The 13,578-nt window shown below is 36.9% G+C and overlaps 1 protein-coding gene across 1 annotated transcript in view; it reads right to left on the reverse strand.

The window, feature by feature from the left end:
• RTTN (rotatin) overlaps positions 1–13,578 on the reverse strand; it is a 243,188-nt gene that overhangs the window by 13,493 nt on the left and 216,117 nt on the right. The window contains 4 exon segments of the mRNA XM_012657577.1: positions 3,245–3,371; positions 6,751–6,828; positions 7,957–8,054; positions 8,805–8,910. Coding sequence (XP_012513031.1) covers positions 3,245–3,371; positions 6,751–6,828; positions 7,957–8,054; positions 8,805–8,910 — 409 coding nt within the window.

The raw sequence follows: 13,578 nt of genomic DNA on the forward strand, positions 1-13,578 counted from the left end.
AATGTTCAGTCTGTAAGACTGTATTGTACATAAACCTAAGGTATAATTAACTCGTGAAAGTTATTACAAGGGGGCCAACTTAAGCATAAGGAGATCAGAATCAAATATATTCTGTAAAATAAACTCATAAAAGTAAATAAAAAACATAGTAGTGATCTTTCCTGTATTTATAACTTTATAGCTATATTGAAATGCCAATGTTTCTGTTAACTGTTATACAAAACTGTCATTAAATGATGCCGTCTTGCTTAGAAACAAAACAGATAGGAAAACAAAAAGTTTCTTTCTCAATTTAATAACTTAACCACATTTAATATGTACATGAATTTTAAGTACAAAAGAAACACAAATTATAGTTTCAAAGATTTGTATTTAAGTATATATTGCTTTTGCTTATTATATAGCAATGGATTCTTTTTTCCTTCTTACTCCCCTAAACCCTAAATTAAGGAGTGACGGGTAGGGTAAAGAAGGACAACATGCAGACAGATTCAACCCTTCAAAGACAAGCTATCCCATGCTGGCTATGCCATAAAGAGGTGCTGAGCTAGAAAATGCACTGAGAGGAGAAGTCCAAGCAGAAGTAAGGGATGGAGAACACTGGCAGTAGTAGAATGAAGACAAGGAAAATCCTGTACAGGCATCACATACACCTCAGTGAAAGGTTCCACACCTTGAAGGTCTGTTTATATCTGTTGTGCTGGCTGGAGACAAACTGAGCTGGCTAAAGACAACAGCTCCAGAGGTGTCAGACTATTCAAAGAAATAAGCTACCATCAGCATGTGGTGGTGACTAGATGGACTTTTAACCCTCTTGAGTCCCAGGCCCTTCTCTGTATATATCCTTTGATATTTGGAGAGTTGCTGAATGTTGCTAGAAGCAAGCACACAAACTTGCTGACAAGTCAAACCTTAAATTTATGACCATAAATTTTAAATGGTATTTAACACTGCCAGCAATCCCTAGTGTGTTTGCTTTCTCTCCTCTAAAACAACCACTTCACACCTTCTCCTCTGTTCTCAAAGTGCCTCTACCCCTTGTCTTTGCTCACTCTTAGTTGTTGGTCTTCTCTCAGGAATAATAAAGCAAGCAGAAGTGTTCAGGTGGGAATTTTCTCACCTTTCTCATCAAACCTACCTGAACCCACATCCCTCCTCTCACCCTTGTCTGTTTCCTGTTCGCACCTTGTGCTGTAGCCCTCACGCCTCTGACCCACTCAGACAGGCTCTCATCTACACTCTTTCCTGCAACTCATTGTTCCCCAACCCCTTAGGCTAATAAACACGCCTTAAAAACATCCATATTTAGAAACAACAAAAACTCCTCCCATGACTCCACATCTGTCTCTTGCTATTGCTCCATTTTTTTCCATCCACTTAAGAGCAGAACATTCTGGAAAAGCTGTCTCCTCTACTTCTTCATCTCCTCAACATACAGCAATTACGTTTCCATCCCCAGTACTGTCCATAAGAATATCAGTGTTGGTAAATCCTATAGTCACTGTTTTTATCCTCATTTTATTAGAATTTTCTTCAGCATTTGGCACAGCCAAGCACACCCTTCTCTGGTCTCCTGTGACTCTGCACTCCTATCTCATCAGCTGCTCCTTCCCTCTTTTTTGGTGGTTCCTCAACTACAAATGTTGATGTGCCCCAGAGCTTGGTCATGGGACTTCTCTTCTCCATCTGCACATTCTCTCTGGGTAATCTCAAACAGCCCCTTGGCTTTAAATACAATCTATACGACAATGACTCCTGAGGTGGCCAGCCTCCAAGATGGCCCCAGTGGTCCCTGCCTAAGCACCAGGTTGGTCTGTGTGACCAAGAGAAGCAGAAATGCTGGTATATCACTTCTGAAACTGGGTCATAGCAGACTACAGCTTCCGCCCTGGGCCCACTCACTCTGGCTGCCCTGGTGTGAGGACACCTGGTGGAGAGGCCTACGTGAGAAGGAACTAAGGCTGACAATGGCCTACCCCAGTCAGGGATTCAGGTGATTGCAGTCCAGCAACAACTTAACTACAGCCTGGTGAGAATCTCTGAGCCAGAACCACTCAGCTAAGCTATTCCCAGATTCCCGACCCATAGAAACTGTGACATAATTAAATGACTAGTGTTTACAGATGTTAAGTTTTGGGATAATTTGTTATCCAACAATAGATAACTAATAAAACTCTAACATTTTTAATCTTTAATCTTACCTCTCCTCTATGCTGAATTCAACTCCAATGTAGTATTTTCACTTGGATGAATATGGATACCTCAAAGTTAACATAACCAAACAGAACTCTTGATTTCTACTTCTTTCCCAAGTCAAACCTGCTTCTCCCAAATCTTCCCCACGTTAGTAAATGGTACGACTATGCACTCAGGCTTATTTCTCCAAATGAGGCTCATTCTGGATGTCTTTCTTTCCTTCCTACCTCCCGTCAGCAAGTTTTCTTGACTCTACCTTTTGGCATACAGCAAATGTGTCCACTTCTTTCAATCTCTCCAGCCACCACGTGAGCCCAAGCTGCCATTATGTTGTCTCCAAACCCATCTCCCCACTTCTAGGCTTATCCCCAGCCATCCATTCTCAACACACCACCCAGAGTGACCTTTCTCAAACACAAATTAGATCACACCGTGCCTTAGCTTAAAACCTCCAATGGCACCCTGTCACACTCAAATAAAAATCCGAAGTCCTTATTTTGGCCCAGGGCCCTACATGATCTGTCTCCTCTCTCATTTCAGATCACTCTCACTAGAACTCACAGTGCACGGCCTATAGCAGGCTCTCAGTGAAATGTCTATCAAGTGAATGAATGAAAGAGGATCCCCAGTGATATTATCTATCACCAGACCAACTATTCCAAGAACTAACTTTCATCATGCCAGGCTCCTATTCTAGAATTTATAAAAAGTTTTAACCTTCACTTGGCTTTTAAGGTCTTATATTATAATTTTCACCCTCTCAATTTTCCAATTTAATTCAATTTCCCATTACCATATAATCAGGCTAGTTTCAGTTTCTCCCTCTCTATTTCCTGCACTGTCTAATGACTCTTTCATGTCAACAAACATATACTAAAATATCTGTCTCCTCATATAATAGCTGAAAGAAAGCTTGCCTTTGACCAACATATCCCCAAAAGGTAGCAGAAATACTTCAAAATATTAGTTTTTCCAGTCCACCTTAGCAACACTTATAAAAACTAGTATTTTAGCATATTATTGAAAGGCAATGTTGGATTCCATTTACCATTTGGAAAATTTGCAGTATAGACACAAAGTAGCTGCAGGGCAGTTTGCATTAACGAATCATCCATTAAAAGCCAAGGCCAGAGAGAGTGCAAGACAGGGACAAGATGAGCTTCAAGAGCCGCTTCCTGTTGCGGGAAGGAATTAAAGACAGCATTAGTCTAAATACATAAAAACATACAACTAAAATCAAAATGAAAAATGTTGTCATCAACGTAAGACAAAAGCTGAATTTATCTTTGTTCTGATTAGTGTGAGTGAGCATCAGAATCTGACGGATGGATTCAGCACCTTGCCCCAGGCCACTGGCCTCCACACAGGGCTGCCTTGACCACAAGTCTGACCAATCTCAGGAAGTCCCTACAGCACTGGGGTGACTAAGATATGCTACTTAGAGAAGAAATGTAGAGAACAGCTTCTGCAACATGTACATTAGCAGGAAAGTGATATCTCACAACACTGAATAAACTCTTGTAAATGCTACATATGAGAATTTTCTGTTTAAGTAAATATTCTGATCAACTTTGAGTCCCCTTCCCTTACCCTGTCTCTCCTTCTCCCTTTCTCTCTCTGTATAAACCAAAGTAAATTACTGTTTCTGAGTAATTTCAACATAGTAAAATTAAGTCTAAATATTATATCAATAAATTCTTAAGTAACTCATAATCTTTATTATAAAGATCAGTTACCACTGGGACAATATTACAGATAAAATACAGCTATTTGCAGTAAGTACAGCAATCTTTTTTAAATGAATAGGAATGACTAGGTAATTTGTAGACCCACATGCACAGGTGTGTGCCTGCACACAAATACACACACCCTATACAATTTTATGTAGCATCAAATGGCAAAATAAGATAGGAAGTTATTCCCAATGTTCAACACTCTCCATAAGCTTTGAAGTCATTCCCTATGTTCTTCCCAAAGTTCTTCCCCATGTTCATGACTCTCTATAAGCTTGGCACACAGCCCCACATTTGCAGCAGATGACCTTGCTTACTGTGTCACAGAGAAGACAGAAATGATTGCCTATAAACTCCTTATCTATTCTGCCATTCTATCCACGTAGTTTATCTGTATTTCCACCCATTCATCCTTCCTGTCTGCCTGGCAGTAAGGAACAGGTGTTCCTCTTTTTGTCAGATTGATAGATCCATCTGTGTTCTGAAACACAGCCCTTCCTGCCTCCTCAGGGATCTTTATCCACTGATTAGTTCTTTTCTTCCTATTTCTTTAATAACTAGTCCCCAGTTTGCTCATTTCTCTCTATATTCCAGTAGTCTATATGTTAGGAGAAACAAACATACTAACGTCCTTTAATCCTATATGTCCCAAATTATTAATGCAGCTTTACACAATTGAGCTTCCAGGAAGAGTACTCTTATGGCTGTCATTTCCCCATCTCACATTTAGTCTTCACCTCATTTCAATTTATTTTCTGCCCTGATGATTCTATTGAGATCACTCCTACCTTTGTAACTGCCAAAACCTCAGGCACTGTGGCATTTGCTAGTCTTTTTTTTCTTAATTTCCATGCTGCCACTCTATCTTGGCTCACCTCCAAACTCTCTCCAGCATTCCTTTTCTCAGTTGTTCTCTGTCCTCTCTTAAATGTTCATATTTTTCAAAGATATGACTTAGGCTTTTGTTATATATTCGCTTGGGAAACTTCAACTATAGTCATGGCTACAAAACCATCTATACACTGATACTTCCTGATATCCCCAGCCTATATTTCTCCTCAGAGCCCTAGACTCATAATCTATTGACTATACGTGGTTTATCACCTGGATGCCCCAAAGACTCTTGATAGTAGCATGTGCAAACCTGAGCATGGGTTCTCTCACACCTGTGCTCTGCTCTATCATGCACTCTTAACATTGGTTAGCAGCTTAAACTGGAGTCCAAGTCATTCGACATTTCTCTTCTTTCCCCTCAAAACTGAAATGTACTCCCTACCGTCCTTCCCCTTTCTACCTGCCCAAGTTAATGTCTTATCATCTCTTGCCTGGACTATGACAGTTCCCTCCCTCTAACTTTGTCCACTGATTAATTCAACTCACAGCCATTATGATCTTTCCAGTATAAAAATCCCTCGATGTTATACATATGCATATACAGGGTAGGGTCGTAGTGGGTGACCCAGTGAATTACCACAATAGTGATCAACAACTAGTAATGAGAGCATGCCATACACCTCAGGGAAGCTGGAACAGAAAAGAAATTAAGAATCTCTGCCCCCATAGGATTATATTTATACTCAAGAGTAACACAAATATTCTTTCTAAAATTTACTTCTTATTAAACAACTTAGAAATACAGAAATGCTTTGATTTTTTCACAGATTACACTTTTATAAGTGACTAATATGGTACAAATGGCACTATGTTTATAACTAGTAGCCAGGCTAGCATCTCATAAATCTTTATAGGTAGATCCTACTCATAAAGTTTTCCAGAGTATTCCCTGAATAAGGTGCCATCGATGAACATTAATTGCATCCAGTCACAAGGATAATATTTAGCATGAAGGAATCATAAATTTAGTAAATAACATCTTTATTTTGACAAAAAGTTCATATACTGGGAATTTTAATAAAATGTATAAGTAAATACTTGATTCCCATCAAATTGTTTTGAAATGTAAATTGTTAGTCATGTTTTTTAACATAGCTTAAGGAATACATGTTCAACAGTTCATTTTCCAGACGTAGTATGTGTTCTTCAGTTTTACCACAAGAGAAAAAGGTAAAACATTAAAAAGCAAAGGAAGCTTCCATAATTTATCTTTGCCTTACTCATTTTCCACAGTATTTCCATATTAAAGTGTTAATCTAGTGCTTCAAAAGTGTTGTGTCACTATAGACAAAGCAAATCAAAGTGTTCAAAAGAGTATATCCTGTACAATAGTACTAACACAGTGGTTTAAAACAACAGCATCAATGCTTACAGGCAAAGCAAAATGTCTCAATGATTTTCAAAGAGAGGGGCTCTGTAACTGGCCACAGGGAGTCAGTAGAACTAAAAGTAAGCAAATTCCTCTAGGTGTATATGGTCACACTAGGCAGCAGTAGTTTTTCTACTTCAAAGCAGAAACACATTCATCCTCTTTCCTTACAGACACAGATACCTCCACTTATTTCCTTGGAGAGTTGTTCTGACAACTCCCTTTTAAAGAATCCACCTTAGAAGACATACCCAGCCATTCAGTCCATCCTAGGAAAGAAACATCTAAAATGCTTAACAGTACAGAATGAGGCTGAAGTTTGTGAAGTTAAAATTTCAATGATAAAGTTAAAACACTGATATAAAATAAATATAATGAATGTTGACAAATAACAAGATTAAGTACATCCATTTTTGAGAATTACCACTTAGTTTAAGGACCAATCAACTGTGCATCTAAAAAATAAAACTCAGAGTTTTCTATTTTTTCCTACTATATTATCTTATATAAAAATTAAACTGCACTGCTACCCACATTTTGAAAAGCAGCTCTACTTACTTTACATTCTTCATTTTGATAAAGACAGTTTCTTAGGAGCTGCATGGCAATGCTTAACTCCTTAATAATACCATCCTCCTGTTTAAACAAAAAGAAGTTGAAATATGTGAACACAACAGCATACTCCACTTTTTACATGTAGTAATTCCCTCCCCTTTGGGTCACAGTACAATGCAGTTGTGCTCTAATCATGCCTGACCACCATAACTTTGAGGGCACTGACAAGCTAACAATCTCTGAAAGATGACCATATCTCAAGAAGCGCATCCACCACGAAAAAGCTATTTCTGTTCTATCAAGCATGGAGGAACTCGGATATATAATAGCCTTCATGTTTCATCTCAATAAAGTGAGGCAGGTACTGACAGGTTTTCAATCACATCAGGTGTTGGCTCACTTTCTCAATGATGAAGTAAGAGCCTTTGGCTAGAGAGGAAAAAGGAGAAGAGGCAAGAAAAAAACCTAACAAACATGTAATCAATCCCCTGTATCAATTAGATTATTAAATAAGGCTCTGTTTTGGTTTCTTATTAAATGCAGTAGAAACTAGTTATTACACAGAGTGCTGCCATACGGCCTTACCTACACATACATATTTATATATTTATAGATATGCATACACATTCATTTTCTGAATAAGTGGGCCCCAGATCTTACTAACCATAGTTATTATTAACTATAGTTATAATATAATAACTATGTTATTTTGAGTTTACATGAATATGCAGTCTGAACATGAGTCCAGCACACTCAATGGTATAAAAGATATTCAGAAGTCATGGAAGGACTAATATTTGCCCCAGATATGGGGCAAACACTAGCTTCATCAATTACTAGCTGTGTTGACCATGTTGTCATGGGTATTTGTTCATGAGAGAATAAACAGGAATTGTTTGAATAGTGGCTGACACACAGAAAACACTTAATAGGTATAGTATCATGCACATGTGGATATTTCCAAATGTTTATAACAAAAATGCATAATATATAAATGTCATCTATAGATCTTCAAGTGAGAATTAAGAAAAAGAATGCCAACAATCTACTAATATAGAAACCTCATTAATTTCTCTGATTGTACCTGTCTGTTAAATCAGACTCATTTCAACCTCATGCTCATTTATAGGTACAAGGGCATTGCAGAGATAGTCTCTAAATATACCCATTTATCCCAGAATTATCCCAGAATTTCAGAATTCAAATAACCTTCTTTTTCAGTGCTGCCTTCCCAGGCCGCAGAGAATCTAGGTTCAGTTGTGCATTAATGTGCTTCATCTGCTCCATGCAGTTGTCTATGAGATTGGCTGAAAGATAAAGTCTGTCACAGTCAAAAGAATATTCCATTTCCAAATAAGTTAAAAACACATATAATAATCAGATTCTCAAAAAGATAACATTTTATATTTCTGACTCACTTCCTTTTAGCATTTTCAGTGAGAGATTAATGAATTAAGGGGGGGAAAGTAAAAGAACTAAAATGTTTTTAGTTCTTAGTAAGATACTCCCCAAATCTAATTTACATCTTGAAGCATAATTTGTTTTAGTAGCAAACCACAATTGAAATTAATGGACTGATGTTGCTGTTACTATCTCTCTACTCTCAGACCTGTGTTCCCTGATGCCCAGATGAAAAATTACAACACTCTAAAGGGGAAATTTATATGAAAATATAGGATCATCTGATGCTGTTGTTTTTACCATCAAAATTATGTAGTTATTTTTTCAGGTATGCAGTATGTGCTTGTGGGTACTAATATTTAATTACCATGAAACTGAATAATATGTTACTTTCTTTAGCTTCTCTAATATTTATATATAGATTCTCTAGAGTAAGAATAATTACACATTAAACAAAAAATAATCTACATATATAATCTTTTTATTTAAAAAGTAATGCATGTTTACTGTGTTTTTATATGGGAAAAATATTTTTTAGTAACACTGAGATTATAAATTATTTACGTTTTGAATCCAAAAAAATTAAAATGATTAAGCAGCAAAATATACAAATTGACAATATGCCGTAAACACAGCGGACGTCTCATGTGGCTCACCTTTCAAAGCATGCTTCTGTGCTCTTCTACTGACCGCCAGAAGTGACATCAGTGTATTTGCAGCAACCCTTTTCAGGATATCTTTGGAGGATTTTCCCTCATAGCACTGCAGAGAATATAGATTAAACTTTCTTGAAGAGAATTCTAATCTGCAGTAAAATTGTTGTGAATAAAAGACATTTACTACATAAAACATATTGCTGGGTTTCAACTATTGTGTGAAATTCACTGGAATTTGATAAATCATTAATATTTGAGAGTGCTCTGTGTGGATAAGACTGTATAAGCAGTTTATAATACAGAAAAGGCCAATAATCAGTCTCAAAGATTCATCATCTACAGAAAAAATTCTTTATGTAGTATTAACACATAGCAAGTTCACGCACTTACTCAAATTCATCAGGTTATATATATATATATATCTATATATATATATATATGTATAAAATATATGTAACTTATTAAAACAGGTCCTTGTAAAACCCCTGCACAGGAGAACTGTCATCAAATTCTTCCTTTCTCCTTTTAGGGACAAATTCCCCTCCCTCCATTTCCACCTAACATACCCTTGTATCTTGGGTGATTTGGTTCTTTCAATCTTTCGTTTCTATGGTAACATGTACTTGTCATATGACACAATTTTTCAAAAAAAACACTGCTTAATTTTTTTGACTCATACAAATGGAAAATGACTTGTAATTTTGAAAATATTTTTTGGAACATTTCCTTTATAAATTTGAATTTATGAGTGACAAAAATTTTCATAAAAACATTTCAAAGGTGCAAAAGTAGAAAAACAGAATGACCAACGTCAGATTCTTTCTCTTTAAAAAATTTTTGCTGAAATAAAAAAAAAAAAAATTTTGCTGAAGATTTTAAAGTAAATTACTAGATATCATAGAGTGTCATATTCTACTATACATAGCTACAAAGTGATTTTCATGCCTAACATAATTAAGAATAATTTCTCAGAATCAACTAATATCTAGTGAAAATTCAGATATTTTCTCTGGTCTCAAAAATGTCTTTTCCCAGTTGGTTTATTGGAATCAAGACCCCATGAAGTCTTCACATCATATCTCCTAAATCTAGAGCACCACCCTCCAGCCCCATGACCACCAGGAATATTGTGTTGCTGCTGTAGTTCCTCCCCTCATGCTATTGGATTGTTCACCAGCAGATGAGTCATCCTACAGAATGCCTCACATTCTGGATTTGTTTGTTTACTTCCTCATGATGATTTTTAACTTGCTTTTTCTCCTCTGTATTTTCCATTTACTGGATGTTTTAGCTCTAAAGTCTTGACTAGATTCAGGTTCAACTTTTGGTGGTAAGAGCTCACGTGGATATCTGCATAAATTTTTATTACAATTTCCAGGGGTTCAAAAATTCCAGTTTAAGAATCCAGATGTTCCTCATGTGCTTAAAAAAAATTAGATAGAATTCAAATTCATAACTTTTCCTATCATTAATTTTCAAAATGATCTAGCTTTATCACATTATTATTAAAATTAAGCTTAAATTATATTAATTTTACGCAAAATACAATATAGAATAATTATTACACACAACTCCGCTTACAATTCCTGACTGGCTTATGCTTGGTAACACGACACTGGGGAAGCCTGCACCGTGGGGGCACTCACAGCCTTACCACCAGGCCAATGAGTCCATTTTAAATACTTCACTTAGGCTGCTGCCTCCAACCAGGCAGGTCCCTATTTGGCCAATGGATTAGATATTAAATGCCCAGACCCAGGAATATTTAATAAAGACCATGCTGAGTGTAACCATGAAGATGAAAGGAAAGAAAAATAAGAAAGTATTATAAATGATGAATATATGTAGAGTATAATCATTACAGTTACCTACGAGAATCCTAATTTGTCTAGAAATGTAATCTTCACCATTAAGAGGAAAATCACTCTCATATACACATCCCTATTGCATATATTAGTGATGTGAGAAAAACCAAACTGATCCCATTGAAAAGTACTAACATCTACTATGTGTAGCAATGGGGCCGGCAGATAAGACTTCTAAGGAAATAGTTGTGTGCACAGATGTGTTTTTTATTCCTTCTTGAAATACCATTAGAATGACAGAACTGGAATTACATGCACACACATACATGACAAAGGCCTGGGAACTAGAAAGCAGATGGCTGAATGACAAATGTATTAAGCTTGAGAATCCTGAATTCTAAGTGGTGAGTGGGGAAAGCTGAATATTTCCCCAGTCCAGACACTGAACTGCCAAAGGCTGAGGAAGTTTACTACCAGGAACCCTGAAAGTGAGGATGAAGGAGGATTGTTTGAAAAGTTTCTAGGAAGCAGTTAGATTCCCAGATTCTGCCTGCCACTCACTAATTTCTGTACAGCCAAGCCACTCCTCCCAACCCTTGCAAAAACCTGGATGTTTAGCCTCTGCAGAGGATAAATTAGAAAGATTCTGAATTGGCAGAGACCAAGCCTATTTGCGGGCAAGGGTTCTCTACTGAAAACCTGAAGGATTAAGTGAAATTGTGCAAACTAAATTCTGAGACCCCAGTTTTCTTCCCCTACTTTGCTACAAAACACTTGGCAGTTGGGTCTTCACCTCCAGGCAAGAGATCAGAAGATTCTTCTCTAGGGAATTTGACAAGCCCCAGAAAAGAAGCCCACAAAATAATCCCCACAAGTCCCCTTGCACAGTAAAGCTATCAGCTGACAAGCTCCACTCATATGCTCAGGGCTGTCAATCTGCTTTGAGTCTCTCAGTCTTAAATAGAACAGATATCCAAGATTATCAGATGCCCAAGGAAAGCCCATCAACAGAAAATGGAGACTAAAACAAATAGAGAAGAAGACAGAAAAGAGAGATTATATAGAAAAAAGAAAACTTAATAGGGAGTTCCAAACGTACAGAGCATGCAAAGCAGAAGGAATGGCAATGACGTAACTAAAAACACAGGAGTTTACAGATGGGACAGAGCCCCCAAAAGAGCTCAGCACAATGGATAAAACAGACTCACACCTAAGTTGCTTCATTACAAAATTTTAGAATAGTAGAGAAAAAGGAAAGATTCTAAAAACTTCCAGGGAGAGAGAAACCAGGAATTATAATGGCTTCAGAATTTTCTACAGAAACACTGAGAATTAGAGGGAATGGATGATGCTTTCTAAATTCTGAAGTAAATAATTTCCAATCTGGAATTCTCACTAGCCAAATTATAATAGATGGCAGGGTAGATAAAGACTTTCAGACATCTATATCTCAAAAAACCCTTCTATGCACCTTTTCTCTGGAAGCTATGGGAGAAAAGACTCTACACCAAAAGGAGAGCCTCAGTCAGAAGAGACAGACCCAGGGGTAGGGGACAGGACACAGGAAACTGCACATAGCAGGGAGATGAAGGAACTCCCAGGAACAAGGTGAATGCAGATCGCAGGATGACAATGGACACCAAGTAGGTCAGCAGGAATTGGGAGAGATTTCTTCCAGAAGATGAAGTGATGCTAAGTTCTAACAATTCTGAACATACTCAGAGGTCACTTAATTGCTGGCAAAGGGCATGAAGATTATTAGTGATAATAGAGAGTTGGCAAATAAAAAAATAATAATTACCCCTAAGGAAAACAAAAGCTGTCTAGGAAAGGAAGTTAAACATCATCTGCAGCATGGTTTGGTTGTATATAGTGCTGTCACAGATCAACACTGTTCATGCTGCCTATTTTCTAACAGGCATTATGATATATCAATATTGGGGGAATGAGACGGGAGCTCCTTTTGGCCAGCTAGGTAGGTAGGGCATGGAAAGAGAGCTAAAGTCTCATTTTCCATAGTAGGAATGCAAAAGATAATGTTCAAACCTGAATAATCAAGATAAAGGAATATAAGCATGTTAATTAGAGATCTAGGAGGAAAACTATAAAATAATTAGCCAAACCAGGTATGAGTGGTTACCTCTGTGAAAATGAGGGATGAAGGCAAAAGTCTTCTACTTTTAGTAAAAACTGAAAACTGCTTGGAGCTCTAAAATGTGTACATGGTAAAACTGGTATGAAAGCCAAAAACCAAAAACAAACAAAAAAGAAAGAACCAGGACTAATCTATGATAAATCCACATACTTTTCAACATATACTGAAGAAAGGTCACAGTAAAGGATTTAATTTCTATCATTTTTTATGTAGACTGAAAAGCAGTCTGAGCCTCTGTACACACAGCAGGTGGACGTGGCTGCAAGGGTGAGAAGCCCGAAGGTAGGACGGCTAAGAACAAACTCAAGTGACGTAACTAGCTACTGGATGATGCAGACGCTCAAAAGAGAAAAAATAAATCAGGAGGATACAGAGTAAGAAACAATGTCTTTTCATCAACCTCTGGTGGAAAGAAAATAAAAGGACTCAATGAAATTGATTTAATTTTATGCTCTTTTTAGATTAATCCTTCTGTACATTAAGTGATGTAGGGTATTCTAGGTCAAGACTTTTTTGCTTTCTTTCCAAAAGGTACTTAATGTAAAGAACAGGTTTTTTTAATTACAGTGAACATTCATCAACACAGTAGTAACTTAAATATTTAAGCTTTCTCTTCAAAAGACTGACCCTCCGATTTTACCGTACACTAAACATGAGTGCAAAACATATCTCCTAAAATGTGACACAAGAGTTAGTTATTTGTTTGCATTACTATGCTTGGATATCAGATCAAATATAAGGAGCAAAATTAATTTAACATATCAATTAAAGACAAACCTATTACATATAGAGAGATTTTTATTAATCTTGTTAT

The sequence above is a fragment of the Propithecus coquereli genome, unplaced genomic scaffold (assembly GCF_000956105.1).
Source record: "Propithecus coquereli isolate 6110/MARCELLA unplaced genomic scaffold, Pcoq_1.0 Scaffold55, whole genome shotgun sequence".
Lineage (NCBI taxonomy): Eukaryota > Metazoa > Chordata > Mammalia > Primates > Indriidae > Propithecus > Propithecus coquereli.